The sequence below is a fragment of the Bufo gargarizans genome, chromosome 2, assembly GCF_014858855.1.
Source record: "Bufo gargarizans isolate SCDJY-AF-19 chromosome 2, ASM1485885v1, whole genome shotgun sequence".
NCBI classification, from domain to species: domain Eukaryota; kingdom Metazoa; phylum Chordata; class Amphibia; order Anura; family Bufonidae; genus Bufo; species Bufo gargarizans.
The window spans coordinates 66083507-66110177 of NC_058081.1; the positions used below are offsets into that span (position 1 = coordinate 66083507).

At 43.4% G+C, this 26671-nt stretch overlaps 1 protein-coding gene across 3 annotated transcripts in view; it reads right to left on the reverse strand.

Annotated features, from left to right (window-relative positions):
- Positions 1-9575: 9575 nt before the first annotated feature.
- Positions 9576-26671, reverse strand: part of LRRC8E (leucine rich repeat containing 8 VRAC subunit E) — a 43878-nt gene continuing 26782 nt past the window's right edge. For 2 of the 3 annotated variants that reach the window (XM_044283004.1, XM_044283005.1), the window contains exons 2-3: positions 17928-18082; positions 9576-12847 (exon numbers count right to left, since the gene is read on the reverse strand). In XM_044283004.1, the coding sequence (XP_044138939.1) occupies positions 10583-12847; positions 17928-18065 (2403 nt within the window). In that variant the 5' untranslated portion in view covers positions 18066-18082 and the 3' untranslated portion in view covers positions 9576-10582. Of the gene's footprint in view, positions 12848-17927; positions 18157-26671 lie in introns of those variants that run through there. The other variant, XM_044283006.1, reaches the window with a different exon arrangement.

Sequence of the window (26671 nt, forward strand, 5' to 3'; positions counted from 1 at the left end):
TGAACATAGTAACTTCTGGGGGGTTTTTTGCGGACCCTTTGAAAAGAATGGTTCCGTATATGGTCCACAAAAAAGACAGAATGGACACGGAAAGAAAATACCTTATTGTGCATGAGGCCTTAGGTCCACATCTACGGCAAGCTAATCCGGCTGCATGATTCGGCACAATGCCGGCTGTCAGCAGGACCAAATACCGTTGCATGCAGTGGTTTTTGTCCAGCTGAAACCGGGCATTTTATGCTTTAACCCCTTAAGGACCGAGGACGTACCGGTACGCCCTATTTCCCGAGTCCTTAAGGACCGAGGACGTACCGGTACGTCCTGACTTAAAATCTGAATTCCGGCGCCGCGGGGGTTAATCGAAACGGGATTTCGGCTGAAATCATTCAGCCGGCATCCCGTAACAACGCAGGGGGGGGTCATTGGACCCCCCCGTATCGGCGATCGCAGAAAACCGCAGGTCAATTCAGACCTGCGGTTTTCTGCGTTTCCGGTCCATTCGGGTGTCCTGTGACCCGATGAACCGGAAAAAGACTGCGATCGGTGGCGTAATTTTACACCACCAATCGCAGTCCGAGGATTTGCAGAGGCGGAGCTGGCCCTGGTGCTGAACGCCGCTGTCCAGGGTGCTGATTGGTGCAGGGGAGAGAGGCGCGAGATTCAAACTTCCTGCGCTCCTCTCTCCCCTCCTCTTCCTGTCCAGCACCCTGACCGTGCAGCATCGTCCAGCACCAGCTCCTGTGTCCCCCTAAATCGGCATCCATCACCCTCCTGCACCCATCGCCACCCAGGTAGGTTAGGGTCAGTGAGGGAGAGGCACCTTTAGGCAGGGATAGAAGGGAAAAGTTAGAAGAAAAAAAAAAGCACATTTATTCCAAACTTTTTTTTTTCAACTTTCAGACCCCAGACCCCCCCTGCCACTTGCCCCCCCCCCGCCACCAGCCCCCCCCCCCACCAGCCCCCCCCCCACCCACCAACCCCCTTCCCCCACCACCACTTTTTTTTTTTTTCTGCGTGCGCTGACTGGCCGGCACTTTTTAGCGTCCGTCCACTGTTAGCGCATCGCCCGCCCCACCACCCCACCGACCGCTAATCAGCGTTGAACCGCTGATCAGCAAGTTTGAACTTTTTTTTTTTTTTTTTTTTTTTTTCCTAACACTTGCCCATTTTTTTTGCCTGGACTTTTTAGTACGTGAACACCCGTGCCCCCACACACACGCACATAGAATAAAGGTTTACACGCACGCACATACACACGCACACACACACCCATGGCCCGCCGGGTGTTCTCGGCCGAGGAGGCATATGCCCAGATTGCCTCCGACTCTGAGAGCCCCAGTGAGGATGAGGATGACCCCACGTTCCTTTTGTCATCCGCATCCTCCTCATCATCATCGGATGACGATGAGCCACCAAGGCAGCGGAGACGCCGCCAGGCGGAGCCAGGGGCCACACATGCTAGGGATCCTGTGGCCCACCCTAGTACGAGCCGCCCTGGGGTTCGTACTGGTTTCCCGGCCCACCAAATAAGTTCACCGGAGCCCCCTGCCGATGAACTTAGCTGGTGTCCCCCAGTGGACTTTGAGCCTGAGATTCCGGATTTCGCTGGCAATCCTGGAATCCAGATTCCCACAGTGGGGTTTACTGAAATAGACTTTTTTAGTTTTTTTTTCAGTAACCCACTGGTGAATTTGATGGTGGAGCAGACGAATCTGTATGCCCAACAGTTCGTCGCTCAAAACCCAGGCTCAGTTTTGGCTAGACCCGGTGGCTGGACGCCGGTCAGTGCAGCCGAGATGAGGACATTTTGGGGCCTCGTGCTGCATATGGGTCTAGTCCAAAAACCCAGTGTCAGGCAATACTGGAGTGGGGACGTCCTGTACCAGACCCCACTGTACAGTATGGTCATGACACGTCACCGGTTTGAGGCCATCCGGAAATGTCTGCATTATTCCGATAATGCAGCATGTCCACCCCGAGGTGATCCTGCCTATGACCGGCTGTACAAGATACGGCCGGTCATCGATCACTTTGGGGCCACATTTCAGCAGGCCTACGTACCTGGAAGGGAGGTCGCGGTTGATGAGTCTCTCGTTGCGTTCAAGGGGAGACTCAGTTTCCGCCAATACATTCCCACAAAGCGGGCGAGGTATGGCGTGAAGCTATACAAAATTTGTGAGAGTACCTCAGGGTACACTTACAAATTTCGTGTGTACGAGGGGCGAGATTCCCGGATTCAACCACCAGAATGTCCCCCCACTCTGGGTGTTACCGGGAAACTCGTGTGGGACCTTATGTACCCACTGCTGGATAAGGGTTACCACTTGTACGTGGACAACTTTTATACCAGCATTCCCTTGTTCAGGTCCCTTGCCGCCAGATCCACGTTCGCTTGTGGGACCGTGCGGAAAAATCAACGCGGCCTCCCTGCCTACCCCCTCCAGGTACCTATCCCCAGGGGTGAGACCCGTGCACTTACCAGTGGAAACCTGTTGCTGGTCAGGTATAAGGACAAGAGGGATGTCCTTATGCTGTCCACAATCCACGGTAACAGCACCACCCCAGTCCCTGTGCGAGGTACCGCGGCAACGGTCCTCAAGCCCGATTGTATCGTCGACTACAATCGGTATATGGGAGGAGTTGATCTCTCTGATCAAGTCCTCACGCCATATAACGCCATGCGCAAAACCCGGGCATGGTACAAAAAAGTTGCGGTCTACATGGTGCAGGTTGCCATGTACAACTCTTTTGTACTATCCCGAAGCGCTGGCAGCACAGGGACATTCCTCCAATTCTATGAGGCAGTCCTCAAAGACCTGATCTTTTCGGACCGGGAAAGAGCAGGCCGGAGTACCTCGGGAACTGGAGGCGCCCGGATCGTCCCTGGCCAACACTTTCCAGGTGTGGTCCCCCATACTGGAAAGAAGGGACGAACCCAAAAAAAGTGCAGAGTGTGTCACAAGAGGGGGATACGGAAGGACACCACAACTCAATGTGACACGTGCCCCGATCATCCGGGCCTCTGCATTATCGATTGCTTCAGGGAGTATCACACTTCCATGGAGTACTAAATTTTTATAATCCCCAACAGTTCACTAGAGAACATAAAACACTATGGCTCTCAGACTTTGGAGACACGAAAACAATTTTTCTTTCCCCAAAAAATATTAGTTTTAGTGCAGGCATCCTCAAACTGCGGCCCTCCAGATGTTGTAAAACTATAACTCCCAGCATGCCCAGACAACCTACAGCCATCATCAGGGCATGGTGGGAATTGTAGTTTTACAACATCTGGAGGGCCGCAGTTTTAGGATGCCTGCTTAGTGTCTCCAAAGTCTGAGAGCCATACATATTGGGCATCGTCGCGTGCGTAAAAGTCGTCGCTATAAAAATAACTTTTTACCAAACGCCTCGGATGAACGGTGTTAAAAATATAAAATAAAAACGGTGCCAAAACACCTATTTTTGGGCAAAATTTAAATTTAAATCCATTTTGCCGGTAATAAAGCAAGGGTTAACAGCCAAACAAAACTAAACATTTATTGCCCCAATTCTGTAGTTTGCAGAAACACCCCATATGTGGTCGTAAATGGCTATATAGCCGCACGGCAGGGCATAGAACGAAGGGAACTCCATACGGTTTCTGGAAGGCAGATTTTGATGGACAGTTTTTTTTTTTTACACCATGTCCCATTAGAAGCCCCCCCTGATGTAGCCTAGACTAGAAACTCCAAAAAAGTGACCCCATCTAAGAAACTACACCCCTCAAGGTATTCAAAAATTACTTTACAAACTATGTTAACCCTTTAGGTGTTCCACAAAACTAAATAGCGAATGTAGAAACAATTTTAGAATTAAATTTTTTTGTTACATTGCCTCAAAAAAGAGTAATATAGAGCAACCAAAAATCTAATTTACCCCAAAAATTGTCCCAAAACAACAACCACCTTATCCCGTAGTTTCCTAGATGGGGTCACTTTTATGGAGTTTCTACTCTAGGGGTGCATCAGGGGGCTTGAAAGGGTACATGGTGTAAATAAACCAGTCCAGCAAAATCTGCCTTCCAAAAACCGTATGGCGTTCCCCTTCTTCTATGTCCTGCCGTTTAGCCAAACAGTAGTTTACGACCACATTTGGGGTGTTTTTGCAAACTACAGAATCAGGGCAACCCATTTTGAGTTTTGTTTGGCAGTTAACCCTTGTTTTACTCCTGGAAAAAACTGATTATATTGGAAAATTTTCCAAAAAATAGAAATTTCTAAATTGTTTCTCCATCTGCCATTAACTCTTGTGGAACACCTAAAGGGTTAACAAAGTTTGTAAACCCAGTTTTGAATACCTTGAGGGGTGTACTTTCTTAGATGGAGTCACTTTTTTGAAATTTCTATTCTAGGGGTGCAACAGGGGGCTTCAAATGGGACATGGTATAAACAAAACCAGTCCATGCAAAATCTGCCTTCCAAAACCCATATGGTGTTCCCCTCCTTCTATGTGCTACCGTTCGGCCAAATAGTAGTTTACGACCACATATGGGGTGTTTCTGTAAACTACAGAATCAGGGCAACCCATTTTGAGTGTTGTTTGGCAGTTAACCCTTGTTTTACTCCTGGAAAAAATTGATTATATTGGAAAATTTTCCAAAAAATAGAAATTTCAAAATTGTTTCTCCATCTGCCATTAACTCTTGTGGAACACCTAAAGGGTTAACAAAGTTTGTAAACCCAGTTTTGAATACCTTGAGGGGTGTACTTTCTTAGATGGAGTCACTTTTTTGAAATTTCTATTCTAGGGGTGCAACAGGGGGCTTCAAATGGGACATGGTATAAACAAAACCAGTCCTGCAAAATCTGCCTTCCAAAACCCATATGGTGTTCCCCTCCTTCTATGTGCTACCGTTCGGCCAAACAGTAGTTTACGACCACATATGGGGTGTTTCTGCAAACTACAGAATCAGGGCAACCCATTTTGAGTGTTGTTTGGCAGTTAACCCTTGTTTTACTCCTGGAAAAAATTGATTATATTGGAAAATTTTCCAAAAAATAGAAATTTCAAAATTGTTTCTCCATCTGCCATCAACTCTTGTGGAAGACCTAAAGGGTTAATAAAGTTTGAAAAAACAGTTTTGAATACCTTGAGGGGTGTAGTTTCTAGAATGGGGTCATTTTTGGGAGGTTTCTATTATCTAAGCCTCACAATATGACTGCAAACCTGAACTGGTCCATAAAAAGTGGGATTTTGAAGATTTCTCAAAAATTTCAAAATTTGCTTCTAAACTTCTAAGCCTTGTAACATCCCCAAAAAATAAAATATCATTCCCAAAATGCTACAAACATGAAGTAGACATATGGGGAATGTAAAGTCATCACAATTTTTGGGGGTATTACTATGTATTACAGAAGTAGAGAAACTGAAACTTTGAAATTTGCTAATTTTTCAAAATTTTTGGTAAAAAATGTATTTTTTTATGCAAAAAAAATAACTTTTTTGACCCAATTTTAGCAGTGTCATGAAGTACAATATGTGACGAAAAAACAATCTCAGAACGGCCTGGGTAAGTCGAAGCGTTTTAAAGTTATGAGCACTTAAGGTGACACTGGTCAGGTTTGCAAAAAATGGCCTGGTCCTGAAGGTGAAAATGAGCCTGGTCCTTAAGGGGTTAAAGCAGCTGGATCACTTCTGGACCTCATTACGGTGAATGGGAATCTGACATTGCCGGATCTGGCGAAATCCAGCAGGCTGCCCTCTGCCTGAACAGCCTGCTGGATCTGCTGCCGTAGATGTGAACGCGACCTTAGACTTCTTCATCTAGAATTTCCGTCCTGTGTCTGTGTTCGCTCATCCATTTTCTTGTTGCCAACATGGAGTAGTCTTTTTAGCTCTTATGTAGGTGGGAAATCTAGGGCGCCTGAGTAAAGCACAAATGTTTGTCCATTTCATTATTAACCCCCTCAGTACCGAGCCACTTTTCACCTTAAATCCCAGGCCGATTTTTGCAAATCTGACGTGTCATTTTGTGGTAATAACTTAGGAACGCTTTTATTTATCTAAGTCATTCTGAGATTGTTTTCTCCTGACACATTGTACTTCATGACAGTGGTAAACTTGAGTCTATATATTTCACCTTTATTTATAAAATAATCCAAAATTAACAAAAAATTTGGAAAAATTCTAAATTTTCTAAATTTTAATTTTTCTACTTTAAAAACAGATTCCTCAAAAAATAGTTATCAATCAACATTCCCATATGTCTGCTTAATGTTGGCATCATTTTGCAAATGTAATTTTTTTTTTTTTAGGACATTAGAAGGCTTAGAAGCTGGTTTTAAAATTTTCAACAAAATTTCCAAAACCATTTTTTAAAGCACCAATTCAGTTATAAAGTGATTTTGAGAGATAAGGGAAGGAGCGCCATATGGCTTTTGAAGCGCAGATTTTTTAAGCGATTGTCTTATGTGAGGGCTCATTCTTTGCTGGATGAGGTGATGTTTCCATTGGTACCATTTTGGGGTACATAAAACTTTTTGATCGCTTGGTATTACACTTTTTGTGAAGAAAAAGGCTGTTTTGGCATAGTGTTTTTTTATAGCATTTACCTAAAGGGGGAATACAATGAGATATTTTTATAGAGAAGGTTGTTATAGATGCGGCAATTCCCAATATGTTATTTATATCATTTATTTTTTTTTGAACAGAAAAAAAAACAAACTTGTTTTTGTGTTGCCATTTTCTGAGAGCCATAGCTTTTATTTATTTTTTGGCCGATTGTCTTAGGTAGGATCTCATTTTTTTGCGGGGTCAGATGACTGTTTGATTGGTACAATTTTGGGGTACATAAGACTTTGATCAGTTGGTATTACACTTTTTGAGAGAAGGTGAAAAAATGGCTGCTTTGGCTTTTACAGCATTCATCTTAGGGGCATATAATGTGATATTTTTATTCGGGTTAGCAGGTTGTTATGGACGCGGCAATACCCAATATGTTTACTTTTCTATTTTTTCATTATTATTTTTTTTATGTTAAGTTTTACAAAAAATAAAGTTTATTATTACTACTTCAATTTTAAATTTTTTTGTCACACTCTGGGACTTCAACTTTTGGGGATCTGATCCCCTTTACAATGAATTACAATACTTCTGTATTGTAATGCATTGGCTGTAAGTGTATTACACTGTGTAATACACTTCAGCCTGCTTCCTGTGAGATCCAGGGTGCTGGATCTCACACGGCCTTCCCGGCCATCGAGTCCCCGTCACAGCAGCACGGGGACCCGATGGACACCCTGCAGGATACTGCACGTGCCACAGTCAGCGCCAACTGCAGCAGTGCAAGGGTTAAGGCGTCGGCATCAGTGTTTTCACCGATGCCAGCACATACAGCAGGGGTTCGGCTATCAGTGACTGCTGGACCCCTGTAGCCCGATCAGAGTGCCATTGCTGTACGGCGCTGGGATTTGTAACCCTGGTGTACGGCGCTGGTATCAGACGGGTTAAAGGATAAAATGGAGACCATGTGGCAGGTCTAAGTGCAAAGCCACATCTGGTTGTCTTTGAATCCCTGTGTCATGCACTGTGCCCCTTAGGCCCCTTTCACACGGGCGAGTATTCCACGCGGATGCGATGCATGAGGTGAACGCATTGCACCCACACTGAATACCGACCCATTCATTTCTATGGGGCTGTTCACATGAGCGGTAATTTTCACGCATCACTTATGCGTTGCGTGAAAATTGCTGCATGCTCTATTTTGTGCGTTTTTCACGTAACGCAGGCCCCATAGAAATGAATGGGGTTACGTGAAAATCGCAAGTGCGGATGCGGTGCGATTTTCACGCATGGTTGCTAGGAGACAATCGGGATGGAGACCCGATCATTATTATTTTCCCTTATAACATGGTTATAAGGGAAAATAATAGCATTCTGAATACAGAATGCATAGTACAATAGGGCTGGAGGGGATAAAAAATAAATAAAATAATAATTTCACTCACCTTAGTCCACTTGATCGCGCTGCCCGGCATCACGTCTGTCTCCTTTGCTGAACAGGACCTGTGGTGACGTCACTCCGGTCATCACATGTTCCATCACATGATCTTTTACCATGGTGATGGATCATGTGATGACCGGAGTGACGTCACCACAAGTCCTGTTCCTGAAATGAATGCTCACCACAAGTCCTGCTCAGCAAAGGAGACAGAAGAGATGCCGGGCTACGCGATCAATTGGACTAAGGTGAGTTAAATTATTTTTTATTTTATTTTTAACCCCTCCAGTGCTATTTTACTATGCATTCTATATTCAGAATGCTATTATAATACAATCTACAGAACACCGATCCCAGACCCGAACTTCAGTGAAGAAGTTCGGGTTTGGGCACCAAACATGCGCGATTTTTCTCACGCGAGTGCAAAACGCATTACTTTTGTTTGCACTCGCGCGGAAAAATTGCGGGTGTTCCCGCAACGCACCCGCACATTTTCCCGCAACGCCCGTCTGAAAGAGGCCTTAGGCCTCCTGCCGCTAATATATTTGCTTCAAAGAAGATTATGTGAACTTGGTACAAGTGTAGACCCTCCAGTATTCGGGCCCTATGAGTTTTCAGTTTCTGTATCTAAATCAAGTGTTCCCATTCAACAGCAAGCAGAGATCTTTGAATTCTGAGAAGCTGAACACAAGGTATATTTCTTTCCGCGTCAGTTCTGTTTTTTTTGCGGACCGTATGCGGACCCATTGACTTCAACGGGTCCGCAAAAAAAACGGAAGTTACTCTGTGTGCATTCCGTTTCCGTATGTCCGTATTTCCGTTCCGCCAAAAAATGATGTCCTATTATTGTCCGCATTACGGACAAGGATAGTACTGTTCTATGAAGGGTCAGCTGTTCCGTTCCGCAAAATACGGAATGCACATAGATGTCATCCATATTTTTTGCGGACCGCAAAATGCATACGGTCATGTGCATGAGCCCTGAATCTACCACCCTAAAGGGATAGTCCGAATCCTATCCCTGCTGCTTCAGTCTCATGTGGGCCAGAAGTGTGTCATCCTGTCAATCATCACATGCACTACTGCTGCTGTACACTGACGTGTCCACAAGCAGCACAAGGCCACCAAGGCCAAGAATGGCTACAATGGAGCATGTGATGACAGACTGGACCTCAGTATCTGGTAGATATTCTAGTGATGATCATCCTAATATTGCAATGTCTCTGCATATTATACCCCAAAAGATCCAATACGGACAGGAGAGATGGTGTAAAATGGAAACTTTATTGATTTTTGTATAATTGGTATATTTAATTTGTCATGGTGATCCGGATGCTAGCATACTTCTGGGTCATGGTGTCAATAAAACAGCTTAATTAGGCTCAGAGGAGTGATTAGATGGGCAGAAAACAGGCACTTATGTCAGAAAGCAGCAGGATCCCTCCATAGTCAATAGGGATCCAGTGGTTCCCGGCAGTCTCAGAGCTCCGGCTGCCTGTTCCTAAGCCCAAGTCATTTCACATACAGGTTATGTACAATTTCAATCCAGCAGTGTGACATGGATGGCCTTTTAGGAAGAAAAGAAGTAACACAATCATTTACTGAAATGTTTATTTTAAATAAAATAAAATTTACATCTTGTCCATTCTGGGCCATATACTGGTCATTCCATAAAATATTAAACCAATCATTGTAATGCCCCATGTCCTCCAGCCAAAATCTATTCCTTCCACCCCCTGTCATGTCGGCAAAGCATGTGTGAAGGGGAGCTCTGGAGGTGGAGATATGGATTGGGCACATCTCACCCACATATGCCATCATAAATTTATGTCCAGATGTGAATACCCCTTTAGGCTAATGTGTATGGCCAACTTTGAAGGAACACTTCAGGAAATCAAATATACTTTGTGATGCTTAATGCAGAGCCTGAAGGGAGAGTACACCAGTGTCCTTTTGGCCACCCCTCACCTCAGGCCCTGCACTAAGCATATCACAGTATCCGTTTAGCAGTGTTCCTTTAAAAATTGATGACCTTACATTAAAATATGCAATAAGTGTTTAAACACAGGGGCCTGAGCCTGGGACCTCAGCACAGCCATGTCTGGTGCTGCAGCTTAATCCCAGTGATCAAACATCCCTAGGATAGGCCATCAAAACTAAGTCCCAGAGAACCTCTTTAAAAAAGGGTGGTCTTAAATAATACTAAATATACAGACGTCTACAGATTAAATAAAATACCCTATATGTCACAGACAGGCAACTTTCCTCTGTATGGGTACATTCAGAATATACAGCACGAGTAAACTTTGAGTAGTCGAGACTACTACTTGGTCTTGAAGGCAATATAAAGAATGTCAACTTTTTATAAGCCTGTTTTTGAGGTATGGATACACAATGCCTGCTAAGTAAACGAAGGAAGACGAAAGACAGGAGGTACTTGATGAGCTCCTATAGAAAATTATTTGATGTTCTGATATCATAAGGTTACTCGTCCATCAACTCTTGGTCTAGCTATAACTTTTTTTTTGGGAGGGTGGTATCAAAATAGACACTGAACTAGAAATCATAATCTAAAAGTTATTGTTCTAGCATCCAACCCTTCTATAATTCCTCACTTAGCCTCTCCTTCACGTCAAGAGGTAGGGTCTCCAGTAGAGATTGCTCAACCGAAAAACCAGTCTTTTTAAGACTCGTACAAGACCCAAGTTCTGGAGGCAACACATCAATTCTGTTCCCTTTTAATTCTAGTTTTACTAAGGAGACAAGGGACCCAATTTTTGGCGACAGACTTGTCAGTTTATTCTGTCCCAACTTCAAAGTCTTAAGCCTTTGGCAGAAAAATAGCTCATTTGGGAGATCCTCTAAAAAGTTCCCAGTCAAAGCCAAAAATTGTAACATCTGCAAAACTCCGATTTCCGGTGGGACCTCTCTTATTTCATTATAAGACAGGTCAAGGTGACGGAGTTTGGTACATAAGAAAAGTTGAGGTGGCAATACAAGGATCTTGTTGCGATTTAAGCACAGCTCCTCAAGGCCCTTCAGTTTGCGGATGTGTTCAGGGATGTAGGCAATTTGGTTGTGCCACAATCGTAGGACGCTCAGTTTCCGGCAGTGTTGCAAACTTATGATTTCCTCTATGGTGTGCAAGCTGTTGTCTTTCAAGTCCAACATCTGTAGATTGTTGAGACTGAAGACGGCATGGGGGATCCGCTCTAGATCACATCGAATCAGCTCTAAATCTTTCAGGAGTGAAAGCCTTTTTAAAGCATTAAGTGTAAGGAGCTTGGTTCCATCATTTTGTACACTGAGCTTCAGCAAATGGCTAGCCACATCTGCAACAGTTTGAGGCACTTTGGAAAGATTGCTCTTCAGGGTCAGCACTTTGAGGCTTTTTAACTCCCTCAAGCTTTCAAGCGTAGCATTTTTTGAGACATCCTGGGACAGGTAGCCAAATAAGTGCAGTTCTTCAAGGCCTCGAAGACTAAAAACCCAAAGTGGAATCTCTTTTATATCATCAAACTTGATCTGAAGAATCTTAAGATGGTCCCGCAGGTAAGTCAGAGAAGCATGTTGTACTTTAGCTGGGCAGTTAAACAAAGCCAATTCTTCTAACCTGACTAACTTGGACACCAGTGGAGGGATAATCACTTCATTGAGCAGTTCTAGCTTAAGGGATTCAGTTTCTGTCACTTCAAACACTGTATCTGGCAATCCTGGCAGCTTGAACAGATGAAGTTCCAGTCTGCCTTCTGGTGTGTTCTGAAGTTTCTGTCTTAATTTATCTGCTGGCCATTCATGGTTGAGATTAAGCTGCCTCAGTCGATTTTCACTAACCTCTGACAGAAAGACAGCAAATCTTTTAGAGTAGAGAGAATCGTATTGATCTATTAAATGAAGTACAAATGCAAAATCATTTTTTACATCAGGGATGTCCCCAATCCCGGTTTCTTCTCGCACTGATCTGAATGAATATTCCTTTAATGGACGACGAAAGAGCCAATAGAGCGTGTAGAAACAGGTTAAACCATAGATTCCCAAGAAGCACAAGTAGCTGATGGCCAACTTGGAGAAGAGGTGAGCTTTAGTGTGGTTGCAACAAAAACTGTTGTATCCAGTCATGTCCTCTGTATGCACCCTACATGGGACAATAAAGTGTATTTTCCCCACTAAGGCAGCATTGTATACGGTTATTAGAACAAATTTGCAGACTTTCAGTATTGTCTGACGCATGTACATGGAATAGAGAATATCACCTTCCTCCACATGATGCCGGAATTTCTTTACCTTCTCAAATAAAGCCTTGGCTTGTTCTCCTTCTTTTTTGTCCAAGACACTAGCTGAAGGAGTCTCTGCTACAATTTTCTCCGGAACTGGAAGATCACCTGTGACCGGGCTCGTTTCATCAAAGTTGGTTTTTGACATCTCTCTCTCCGCAGTTTTCTCCTGTGTTGTCTCTCCTGAAACCTCAGAGAGAGCTCGAGTTGTCCAAGGAGAATCAAAACACTTGCCCAAGATGGAGATGAAGTGTTCAATTTTGGAGCTCGTACCAGGGAACTTGAACCAGAAATTTCCACAAATGATGAAGATGAGCGTGTGAATGACCACAAGGTATGGGAAGTACTTGGCATACCAGTGTAATGCAGTTTCGTAGCACATTTGGTTTATGAAGCTGTACTGCTGAAGGTCCAAGTTATTACGTAGTCCGGTCATCTCACGAGTAGAAGTCGGAGGAGCCGTGGTAATGGGCTGGTCTTCCTCACTAGCATTTGTGGCTTGCGGATTTTCAGTGTACTCTTTGCAGGTGATTTGAGAAACATAGTCAGCAGAGGTATGGTTTGGCAGACAGATGATCTTATCCTGAGTTATCTGTGGATGAAGAGAAAACGACATGAAGTAAAAAGGATTCTTCTAATCAAGCAGATTGAGGAAATGAGTGGAAACAATACTGAGGGATGGTGAAGAGTTATTGGGAAGAGTGCATAGGTTAATGCATAGAAGATGAATACCAAAGACTTAAAAAGGTTCATGCATAAAGGAAGATCAATGTGAAAAAAAAAAAAATCATAATGCAGCATAAAGTGGAAACATTGCCATTTTTACAAGCCCCGCTAATGGAGGCGCTTACTTAGGCCGCATCCACCTCTTAGGAAAACACAAAGGATTAGGCTACTTTCACACTGGCGTTTTGGCTTTCCGTTTGCAAGATCTGTTCAGGGCTCTCACAAGCGGTCCAAAACGGATTCGTTTTGCCCTAATGCATTCTGAATGGAAAAGGATCTGCTCAAAATGCATCAGTTTGCCTCTGTTCTGTCTTTATTCCGCTTTAGAGGCGGACACCAAAACGCTGCTTGCAGTGTTTTGGTGTCAGTCTGACGAAACTGAGCCAAACTGATCCATCCTGACACACAATGTAAGTCAGTGGGGACGGATCAATTTTCTATGACAAAATTTGGCACAATAGAAAACGGATCCGTCCTCCATTGACTTTCAATGGTGTTCAAGACGGATCAGCCTTGGCTAGGTTAAAGATAATACAAACGGATCCGTTCTGAACGGATGCAGACGGTTGTATTATCTGAACGGTTCCGTCTGTGCAGATCCATGACCGATCTGCACAAGTAGCCTTAACTGTGCTGTAAATATACATTACAACCATCCCAGATGCCACAGACATTAAAGGGGTTATCCGGGAATTTAGAAAATACTTAAATATTACTTTATTGTAAATACATTCCCAAATAACTCCTTTATAATAGATCATTTTGTTTAGGGAGCAATCATTAGGAGAAACAAAATGGCCGCTGTCCTATTAATACACAGAAATCCTGTCCTAATCATACAGGAGGACATGTTACTTCTGAGCACTGAGCTAAAGAGCCGCCTCATCCTCCTCTCCTACTGGTCAGGGCTTATGATCCTGAATACAGATTATAAGAACTTTAACTGAATCTATGTGGGAATGGAGTCCATTAGGAGACAAAGTACAGAGAGGACAGACTGTGGTAATGGAAACTGCATATAACTGCTGCTGCCCATTATACACATCACCTCTACCCTCCTCTCTACTTCATGCCTCCTCATGAACGCCATTTCTACAGAGATTTAGCTGATGGCCATATTAAAGGTTTTCGGTCATGAGAAATAACGTTATGTAGCTGACATTAGCGATGTGCTAATGTCAGCAGTACTTAACAGTATGCTTTATAACTCCCTGCCTAATGACCCTCAAGGTGCTATTAGGGTGTTGATTCAGCACCTAGAGTAGGCATCCTCAAACTGTCCTGCTGTAGGCAGGAGTTGCCAAGTCCCCTTTAGTATGGCGCAGTGAGGAAGCTGGCAGCAGGAGTTGCCAAGAACCAACTGCTGGATCTCCATGCCTATGATCTGGTATGGTCACTCAGTAGAATGGAGAAGAGCTGGTGGCACAGAGCTTCAAATCACTGCATAGACAGAGTTGAAGGGGTTTTCTGGTAAATTTTGAAAATGCCTAAGGATAGGTTATCAGTATCTGATTAGTGTGTAAGTGTGTAAGTGTGTGTGTGTGTGTCGGACTCCTGGAACCCCCACCATGAGCTTTTTGAAGAGGCTGCAGGGCTTGAACCCTTACACAGTATAAGAACCACTGCGACATACATTGTACACGCTATTGCAGCTTGAATGGGACTGAACTGGACAAAGACCCTATGACCAATGGATGTGAGCCACCGAGAGAGAGAGAGAGAAAAAGAGAGAGAGAGAGAAAGAGAGAGAGAGAGAGAAAGAGAGAGAAAGAGAGAAAGAGAGAGAAAGAGAGAAAGAGAGAGAAAGAGAGAAAGAGAGAGAAAGAGAGAAAGAGAGAGAGAGAGAGAGAGAAAAAGAGAGAGAGAGAGAAAAAGAGAGAGAGAGAGAGAGAAAAGAGAGAGAGAGAGAGAGAAAAAGAGAGAAAAAGAGAAAAGAGAGAAAAAGAGAGAGAGAGAGAAAGAGAGAGAAAGAGAGAGAAGAGAGAGAAGAGAGAGAAAGAGAGAGAGAAGAGAGAGAAAGAGAGAGAGAGAGAGAGAGAGAGAGAGAGAGAGAGAGAGAGAGAGAGAGAGAGAGAGAGAGAGAGAGAGAGAGAGAGAGAGAGAGAGAGAGAGAGAGAGAGAGAGAGAGAGAGAGAGAAAGGACATCCAACCCATCAGGTATTGATGACCCTATCCTGAGGAGGTCATTAATATTTAAAGCGCTTGTCCCATTACAAGAACTTATCACCCCACCGGGACCCTTGCCAATTACAACTAGGGCCTGTGTCCCCCGCACGCTGTCGCTTCATTCCGCTCTATGGGGCTACCAGAGACATCTGAACGTTTGTATCTGCCTATCTACAGCTGTCCCATAGACTTGAATGAAGAAGTGGACATGCAGTTGGACGCTTGACAATTAGACACCTACACCCTATCCTGTGCATAGGGGACAATTTCTTATAAATGGCACAACCCCTTTAAGTGCAGGAAAGCTGATTAATTGATAAAATTCTGACACCACTAGCATAAAAGCATACTGGTTTACTATAGAGTTCAACATATAAACCGTATACAGTTCGCTTATAAAGCTCCCTCTAGTTGTGGCTCATCAGTCAACTGGACTTTATTATGTCATTCTATGCTAATGCAGGGAGTTTGGAGCTCTGTACTTCTCTTATTAGGACAGGATCCCATTAGATTACAGAAATGTGTTATATCTTATCTAAAAGGGGCAATTTGTGAGCAACTCCTAGACAGCTGAGGGGGCTTACACAGGAAAGCTGAATATACTGTATGCTTTGATATTTGTCAGCCTTGTGTTCAGCACTTTGGGAGGCCAGTTCGAGGTGCATCTACTACCTCAGCATTATCGAGTCATCGTATAGGTGTGATCAATGGTAAGGAGCCTTCCCTGGGGACAGCTTCCACTTCAGAGAAGCTTGATGTACATCAAAGTAATAGGAATGGATATAGGCTAAAAGCCAGCTTACTGCTGAAATACAGAGTGTCAAATTAAACTCCCCATTAAAAGTGCCCTGTCTGACCCAGGAAGAAGTGCAGCGACATCTGAAAAAGATTAAAGTAGAAAAATCACTGGGTCCAGATGGCATACTCCCCTGTATCCTAAGAGAATTAAGTTAATGTCATAGACAGACCCTTGTTTCTGATATTTAAGAACTCCAAATGTGATACCAATATTAAAAAAGGGGTCAAAACAGAGTCTGGAAACTATTGGCCGAAAAAATCTAACATATGTCGTGGGTAAACTGTTTGAAGGTTTTCTAAAATATGCTATTTTGGAGTATCTGAATGAAAATAAGCGTTTAACACTATCAGCATGGATTCATGGTCCTGTCAAACTAATTTAAAAGGGTTTTCCAAGATTTTTATTTTATTTATTTTTTTACTAGTGACCTATCCTCTGGATAGGTCAACAGTATCTGATCAGTGGGGGGTCTGACACCAGAGAAGGGCAGAAACCAGACGATTGTATCTATTGATATATGCCTTTTGTTGATCGACTCTTGTGAGTACAATAAAACCTTTTAATAACATCAAGCCAAAGGGTGCTTCACTATTGTATCAATTTCCTTGAACCCTATAGAGGAAACCATCTGTGGAAGATTGGACCTTTTTTGGGTGGAAAGGAAAGGTGTTGGAGCCCGGCACCATCCACTATTGACCGGAGATTATAGTCCAGAGCAGCGCGGTTCCAAAACTCTCATTACCAGAGAAGAGAAGACACCAGAGTTCCTGTGAGCGCCGCAGCCTTCTTGCAGTTTTACCAAGCACAGCGCTGTACATTGTATAGTGGCTGTGCTTGGAATTGCAGCTCAGCCCCATTCAAGTGAAGGGGGGCTGAGCTGCTCCTAGGCCATGTGACTGATGTATGTGTCATCACTGGCCTAGGAAAAACAGAGCGAAGACCACAGCGATCACAGGAGTGCCGCTGCCTTCTCAAACAGCTGATCGGTGGAGGTCCCCAGGTGTCGGTTAGTATATGAAATGAGAATGCTTGGACTGGGGGGAAATGTCTGTATGTGGGTAAGTAACTGGCTGAGGGATAGAAAACAGAGGGTGGTTATTAATGGTACACACTCAGATTGGGTCACTGTCACTAGTGGGGTACCTCAGGGGTCAGTATTGGGCCCTATTCTCTTCAATATATTTATTAATGATCTTGTAGAAGGCTTGCATAGTAAAATATCAATTTTTGCAGATGACACTAAACTGTGTAAAGTAATTAACACAGAAGAGGACAGTACATATATATATATATATATATATATATACACACATACATACACACACATACACACTACAGAGGCAGTATACTGTATGTACATATATATATATATATATATACATATATATACACATACATACACACACACACACACTGTATACTGTATATATACTACAGGAGGAGAGTATACTGTGTACATACTACAGAGGACAGTATACTGCTACAGAGGGATCTGGATAGATTAGAGGCTTGGGCAGAGAAGTAGGAGATGAGGTTTAAAATAAAAGGTTATGCACATGGGAAAGAATAATGCAAGTCACCTGTACATACTAAATGGTAAAACACTGGGTAACACTGACATGGAAAAGGACTTAGGAATTTTAGTGAACAGCAAACTAAGCTGTAGAAACCAGTGTCAGAAAGCTGCTGCCAAGGCCAATAAGATTATGGGGTGCGTCAGAAGAGGCATAGATGCCCGTGATGAGAACATAGTCCTACCACCTTACAAATCACTAGTCAGACCACAAATGGAGTACTCTCTACACAGTGATCAATATAAAGCTTATCCTTTGCCAAAGAGGTTTTGGAGCAACTGGGATGTGAAGTATAATGTACAGTGTTCCTGCAGTACAGCTTCTCAAGGAGTGAGGGGGATCTTTAAGTCGATAAAATCTATAGAAGTGAATAGGTTAGTATGTTGTAGTGCTCACTGATAACCTACCTGCAGGGTGCATCCAAAGACCCCAATCATAAGCATGGCAACAGTGATATACTCGGTCAGGACATCCCACCAGGGCTTCAGCACTTTGAAGGCCGGCTGCTGCTCCGTGAACTGCTTGAACTCGGCCACAGGAATCATGTTGACTGTAACTTAGACTGCAGAGAAGAAGGACAATAATGTACAAATTATGGCACTGTCCACAGCAAGTCTCTGGAACCCGTCCACCCCAGTGATCTGCACTTCTGTATGGCCCTGTGGAGCCCCTTCAGTATTACATTGCATGCAGTTTACATGTTATCTGTGTGAGGACACCATGTCCTTATCTGTCACCAGCACACTCCTACACCCGTTATGTGCACAGGTTAAGAACCTCCAGTGCGGGAAGGGTTAACAGTAGGGTGTTCAGTATGGAGACTGCCGCAGTAATATGGTGACCCTGGTTCTCCAGGAAATGTCTTCTACAAAAGATGCATTGGATGTTAAATTATATAAATGCAGAGACGGAAGGGAAGCTTACCGACCATTACAGATTATAACCATATATAATCCATAAACATATACAGTCCATATGCAGACTACAGCCATACAAGTGTATGAACTAACTTTTCTACAAGTCCCTATGTCAGTTTGTCTGTGGTTCACATCCAAAAATGTGAAGTGGATTTAATAAAAAAATAATAATAAAAAGAATATGAAAACTGTATTCTAAGGATCTGAACTACTGTTGCCAGCTGTTCTATGGTTTAAAAAAAAATAAAAAAAAAATTCACGCCCCATGACGTACATGTACAGTACAGACCAAAAGTTTGGACACTAGCCGCGGGTGTTTGCTATAAGAAGCATGCGGCCACCTGCGGCTATGGTGCCCACAGCGGGCAGGAGCGGGTGCCATCGTTAAACACACGCCCGATGACGTACAGTACAGACCAAATGTTTGGACACACCTTCTTATTCAGAGTTTTCTTTATTTTCATGACTATGAAAATGGTAGATTCACACTGAAGGCATCAAAACTATGAATTAACACATGTGGAATTATATACATAACAAAAAAGTGTGAAACAACTGAAAATATGTCATATTCTAGGTTCTTCAAAGTAACCACTTTTTGCTTTGATTACTGCTTTGCACACTCTTGGCATTCTCTTGATGAGCTTCAAGAGGTAGTCACCTGAAATGGTCTTCCAACAGTCTTGAAGGAGTTCCCAGAGATGCTTAGCACTTGTTGGCCCTTTTGCCTTCACTCTGCGGTCCAGCTCACCCCAAACCATCTCAATTGGGTTCAGGTCTGGTGACTGTTGAGGCCAGGTCATCTGGCGCAACACCCCATCACTCTCCTTCATGGTCAAATAGCCCTTACACAGCCTGGAGGTGTGTTTGGGGTCATTGTCCTGTTGAAAAATAAATGATGGTCCAACTAAACGCAAACCGGATGGAATAGCATGCCGCTGCAAGATGCTGTGGTAGCCATGCTGGTTCAGTATGCCTTCAATTTTTAATAAATCCCCAGTGTCACCAGCAAAGCACCCCCACACGATCAGACCTCCTCCTCCATGCTTCACGGTGGGAACCAGGCATGTACAGTCCATCCGTTCACCTTTTCTGCGTCGCACAAAGACACGGTGGTTGGAACCAAAGATCTCAAATTTGGACTCATCAGACCAAAGCACAGATTTCCACTGGTCTAATGTCCATTCCTTGTGTTCTTTAGCCCAAACAGGTCTCTTCTGCTTGTTGCCTGTCCTTAGCAGTGGTTTCCTAGCAGATATTCTACCATGAAGACCTGATTCACACAGTCTCCTCTTAACAGTTGTTCTAGAGATGTGTCTGCTGCTAGAACTCTATGTGGCATTGACCTGGTCTCTAATCTGAGCTGCTGTTAACCTGCGATTTCTGAGGCTGGTGACTCGGATGAACTTATCCTCCGCAGCAGAGGTGACTCTTGGTCTTCCTTTCCTGGGGCGGTCCGTATGTGAGTCAGTTTCTTTGTAGCGCTTGATGGTTTTTGTGACTGCACTTGGGGACACTTTCAAAGTTTTCCCAATTTTTAGGACTGACCTTCATTTCTTAAAGTAATGATGGCCACTTGTTTTTCTTTACTTAGCTGCTTTTTTCTTGCCATAATACAAATTCTAACAGTCTACTCAGTAGGACTATGAGCAGTGTATCCACCTGACTTCTCCACAACGCAACTGATGGTCCCAACCCCATTTATAAGGCAAGAAATCCCACTTATTAAACCTGACAGGGCACACCTGTGAAGTGAAAACCATTTCAGGTGACTACCTCTTGAAGCTCATCAAGAGAATGCCAAGAGTGTGCAAAGCAGTAATCAAAGCAAAAGGTGGCTACTTTGAAGAACCTAGAATATGACATATTTTCAGTTGTTTCACACTTGTTTGTTATGTATATAATTCCACATGTGTTAATTCATAGTTCTGATGCCTTCAGTGTGAATCTACAATTTTCATAGTCATGAAAATAAAGAAAACTCTTTGAATGAGAAGGTGTGTCCAAACTTTTGGTCTGTACTGTGTATAATAAAAAAAAAATATTTGTATATATATATATATATATATATATATATATATATATATATATACATACATACATATACACACACACATACACACACACACTATAACCATATATCACATATGCAGACTACAGCCATATACATATACAGACAAACCATATTTAGTACATATATGAATTATAACATACATAATAGACTTTTCTCATATATATATATATATATAAAAAATATATAATACATATATGACTAACCATATACAACACATACGCAGACTATAGCCTTATACATATAGACCGTAAACCTTATACATATATTCTAAATTGTAAAGTGCTGCGTAATATGGTAGCGCTAAATAAATTAGGAATATATATATATATATATATATATATATATACACATATACACACACACACACACACACACACACATATACACACAAAACCATATATAGAACACTACATATGCAAGTATTGACTATTACCATATACAATGTATATGAAAACTATAACCACTTCCATATATACTCCATATACACAAACTATGCACACAATAATGTTGCGATGAAACAGTATGCACACTATAACTGCACAAAATTTGGATCTAAGCTTTCGATAAATTGTATTCAGTTCACTTGCAGTAAGGGGTTAACTAGAATTTTCCCCAGGCCACTGAATGCGTTTAAAAAAATTGATTATATCCCATCTCTCCTGCAGCGTTCTCACCGCTGCAAGTCCAGTCCTGCTCTGGCGGTTTGTATACAGGGCTGCAGCGGTACAAGTAAGGGGCACGTGGCTGTTACACTGCCGAGGACAGTGATCGGCTGTAGAAGTCACTGGCAGTATACCTGTGCGTTGCTGCTGCAGCCTTGTATGCAGAGACGGGAGGAGAGCTAGCAGCTCTAAGAAGCCCTAGAGTAAAGCAGCAGCATTGTACCTGTGTAATCCCCGTACTGTCAAGAGAACGGCTACACAAAAGAGTCAGGAAGTATGAGGAGTGAGGCCTAAAACAGCTGCATCTTCTGGACTAGGATATCAGAAAATGCCAATTTGTACCCGTTAACCCACCCAAACTGAATAAAGGAAGACTGGTAACACTGTGCGAAGTTAGAAAAGAATGGTCAGAGGGGCCCCTTTATGCAAAATCTAACATACAGTGATATAAAACCCTTTATTAAATACACCAAGCATCATGAACACAAATTCAATGAGAACGGCGGTCACGTAGGAGGCCATGAACTGGCCCTATGCAGTGCCAAAATACGATGTCCAGGTACTGTTCATCCAGAACCTGTTCCCCTGAACCACCGAAGAAGGAGCAACATGGCCATCAACATCCCGGTTCACTGAAGGGGAGACACCACGCCTCCAATGGGCCCCTAAAAATTCTTTCAGTAGGTGCCATTCATAACCTCTTCTCTGCCAGCTGTCCTGACAATGGACACTGGAGAAAATGGAAGCCCTCACCATCTTCTGCAAAAATTGCCCCAAACACAACTGACTGCCAATGGTCCAGGTCCATAGTGGGAATGAAGAAGACAGCCCTCCATTCATGTAGATACCAATGCCACTTCAAACCCTCTTTTTTTCATGCCTGCTCTGGTCCCATTCTTCTTTTCCACTCCTAGCCACAGCTATTAACCATTTACCTGTCCTTCTTTTTGGAAAAGTGGTTGGGTTTAAAATGAGAACTTTTGCCTGGAGACACGTTGATGGGCAATGATCCAAACACAACATGAGCATGGAAAGACTTCATCAGACTGTGCACCCTCCATGGGACATCTGATACAGCGGCCAGGACGCCAGTTTTGTATTTTACAGCTAAACATCTGTGCACTATATACAGTAGATACCTCCGGGTGGTCTCCTGCTGATCATATTACAAAAGGTCCATGTATGCCATGTTCTATATGAACACTAACAGACCAGTGTGAAGAATGACACTACAACGCGAGGGGGTTCTTAAGAGGCACCTGCATAATAAAGCAGGGTAGCCATGATCCTGTCCAGGACTGAGAATGCAACTACTGACACTGCAGGACAAGACATATACGGTATATTTTATATTCATGTGAATAGAAGACACCATGTACAACACAGTCCATCTGTTCCGTGTTCCTGGACATGGCACACGAGTTAAAAAGAGTGGCCGACAGCAACAAAACTGAATACAGGTTATCTACAGTATATGTGTGTAACATCCCACCACTATGGTAGTGGTACTCTGCAAATGGATTGTAAAGCTGTGCTTTCATGCATTTCATTTATTTGTACTGACCAAGGAGTTAACAGGCTGTATCTACATCCACCACTATATGGGGCTAACACAGAGACCTGGGGCTAATGTCTGCGATCGACGATACCACTGAGCGCAGACATTTAAACCCGCAGATTCCGTAGTGAAAAATATATATATATATATTTTATTTTTATTTTTTTTAAAGTCAGTGGGATGTTTGTACAGTATACAAAAATTTCCTTTATTATTCTTCTTCCTTTCACCCACAGACCTAAATTCACATCATGGACTGACTTACTGTGAGGCTCTGTGACATGCATCAGAAAGAACGTGTGAGCGTAGCAGTTGTGCCCCACTGGCCAGTCACTGGAGCACCACTGTGACTGACAGCTGTATGACCGGGATCAGATTCCAGCTGATTAACCACTTAGATGCCATGGTCAGTAATAACTGTGGCATCTAGGGATCTTGACAATGGGATCTCTGTCAGGCCATCTTCGCCCAGAGACGGGTTTGGAGGAGCTTTGAGTGAAATGAGCGGTCTGGCAAAAGCTATCTAACATGCATGCCCAGCTTTACAGACGAGGGACCAATGACCACACAACTGAAGTCAGGACACACATCGGATGGCGCCTAGGCAGATAAAGCACAGGTGCCTCTTTTAATGAGTTATACAAGAACAGTGAAATGCCTGTAATCCAGCATTTTCAGCATTTTGATAACCCAAAAAATTTACTAATCTGCAAATTCCAGATTGAAGACATTTTACTGTATATTCCGTAGCATATTGTATTATCTGGTCACAAGGGGCCATTGTGCAGTCAGACCACAATATTTTCCACTAGCTGAAGGACCCGCTCGGGTATATTAAATCTATTTAATTTAAGGTTTGTGTGCGTCAACACTATCCACTCAAACAGTGACCTCCACAGCACCCCCCCCCTTAACAGTGACCTCCACAGTCCCCTACCCCTTAACACTGCCCCCCACAGTGCCCCATCCCTTAAACCTCGACCTCCATAGAAGCCCACCCCCTTAACTTTGACCTTTACAGCAGCCTTCACCTTTAACAGTGAGTTTCACAGCACACCACCCCCTTGACTGTGACCTCCACAGGGGCCCGCCGCCTTAACAGTGACCTTTACAGCAATCTGCCCCTTAACACTGACTTCCATAGCGGACCATCCCCTTAACTGTGACCTCCACAGCAGCCTGCCCCTAGAGTGGCCAGAGGTCCAGTTTTAGACCGGACAGTCCGGCTTTCGGACTCCCTGTCCTCCGTCTGGCGCAGGGCCTGGACGGACACAAGGATGTCCTTTTTATCAGCTCGTTCTCAGACAGCAGCACTGTGCTGTCTGAGCGTGAGCTGCAGGAAGAAAGTCACCCTCTCTCCTACCCCTGCAGCTGACAGAACTTGATTTTTAACTTCATTTTTTCAATCCCCGTCGGCTGAGGAATGGGTGGAGCGTGGCTTAGCAGGACTTCAGGGCAGGGTTTTAAGTTAGTCTTTTTGAGGGTGGACACATTATGACATGGGGCGTGTCTGGGCTCCTTCCTGCAAGAGTGACGCCCCTCTGGACACCTTACTGGCTCATTTGCATACCAAAAAAATTTCAGAGGATAAAAACATCTATTGCTGGAACAAAGGCACATCTGGAAATAAGGTACTAAGTGCTATTAGGCCAAGGCTTTACTTCAATAGCGATTATCCTGGTGACAGATTTTCTTTAAAGCTCTCCTATAGCAGTGAAGAAAAATGGCTGGGTTGTTATGGAAACCTGGAGTAAAACTGTATGTGGAGACTAACTGCCTGCGAGCTTCTATTGGCTGCTAAGGATCATGTGACCAAGCTTCTATTGGCCAATGCATTTTTTTGGGAATATCTCAGGAACGGTACGTCCTAGAGAGCCGAGACCTGGTCTAAAACCTTGCCGGACACCTGATGTACCTGTGAGCCAAATTTAGTGATTGTAAATGCGACGGTGCGGATTCCTGTAGCGGACATACACACACTCAACTTTATATATTAGATTACCAACATCTCTGATGAATATATGCAGAATGAAACTAGTAGACAAGAAGGGACATCTTCAAGAAAATCTTAACCCTCATAGCTTAAGTCTTTGGGGGGATGGCTTCTGGGAATACACACCGATTTGAAAAGCAGTGTGTAATCGGTGGTGGTCCGGGGATGACCCCCCAGTGTGAACCCCTCACACACTCCTTTTATTGTGGTTGCCCAAGACTGGAAAACATGGCTACCTTCTTCCTAAAATAGTGCCACGCCTGTCTGCAGGTTGTATGCGGTACTGCAGCTCAATCCCATTCACTTCAATGGAGTTGAGTTACAATAACCCTCGTATCTAGACCAGATTTCCCATGACAGATTTTTGGCTCCACCATATATTATGCATACTGGCCATAGTCTCTGAGAAGACCTCTTTTCAACACAGGTTTCAGTGTTTTGTCTCCGTTCTACAATCTACACCAGGTTTAACCTGCAATAGGCTGGCTCACTCATTTTGGGGTATAAAATGTTGACTGCTCTTTGTACATGATCAATAAATTGTACTCATTTGTCCCCCACAACAATGTCACCAGGCAAGCTGTTTCTAAACCAAAAGTTAAAGGTCCAGAAACTTTGTGCCTTTTATTCCCAAAATGGTCAGAGGGAGAATATTCTTCCCTCTCTATCAAGGACAATTGAGGATTAACATTCTTCTAATACATTTCTTTACTAAGACCTGTAATGCCAGCCAACTACTGCTTCTGAGGCGATTGGTATACGAGAGAACTGTGCTTCTATGGCATACAAGAACATGGGAGTTTCTACTTTTACAGCATAGGTAATGCTGGCACATCTTATCCTTCTGGGTTCCTGTGTCTTCAGACCCTGGCCATTCTACAGAACATTTTTGTTTTACAGATATACAGTACATATTCAAATGGAAAAATAGAAGCTTTCCATTATAGTTCTTTAAGGGGTCCTTTAAGGGGTTGTCCCACTGGAAAATATTTTCAGTTTTCAAACCAGCACCTGAGTCTGAATACTTTTGTAATTGCATTGAATCAAAAATTTTGTATAGCTACTAAGTTAATCTATAAAATGTATCTGTATAGCACCACTTAATTTCTCATTTCTTTGACCTGCTCACCGAGATGGCCGCTCATGCTCAGTTTAATCTTTTAACTGCCCCCTGAGCTGTGATAGGCAGAGCTGAGACACGCCCCCTGAGCTGTGATAGGCAGAGCTGAGACACGCCCCCTGAGCTGTGATAGGCAGAGCTAAGACACGCCCCCTGAGCTGTGATAGGCAGAGCTAAGACACGCCCCCTGAGCTGTGATCGGCAGAGATGAGACACGCCCCCTGAGCTGTGATAGGCAGAGCTGAGACACGCCCCCTGAGCTGTGATAGGCAGAGCTGAGACTTCATTTTTGACATTATTCTTGGGATAACCACTTTAAGTTGCTTTACTGAAGAGTATGCCTGGTGGCAAAACCCTGGAGATCTTGTATCAGCTTAATGGTATGGAGGAGTACATAGAACCAATAAGCAACTTTTTGTGTGTTTAATAGGACCCATTTGATTTTGTGCATAGTGCAATCATTCATCTTTGGTCTCCTCAAACTGGGTTAAGCTCACTGAGGTGGAACCACAGTAGTGAGAACTTCACACGGAAGGATTATCGGTCACATTACTGTTTTGGTCTCGGCTGAGCGGCTCCTGGTTGACTCCCTGTTTTCGTGTTAACATGCTTTGCTAATTGTTGTTTAATTACCATTATTAGAAGTTTTTTTTGTTTTTGTTTTTCTTTCCTTTTTTTTGTCTGCCTAGGCTTAGAGGACGTAAGAAGTAGAAAGCTATAAAGGAATTAGCTTCATGTAACGTGCACGTAGACACATGAAACTTCAATGGCTATACACATTAAAAATAATGTCGGCTGAACCTGCCGAATTTGGAGGAACCTGCCAA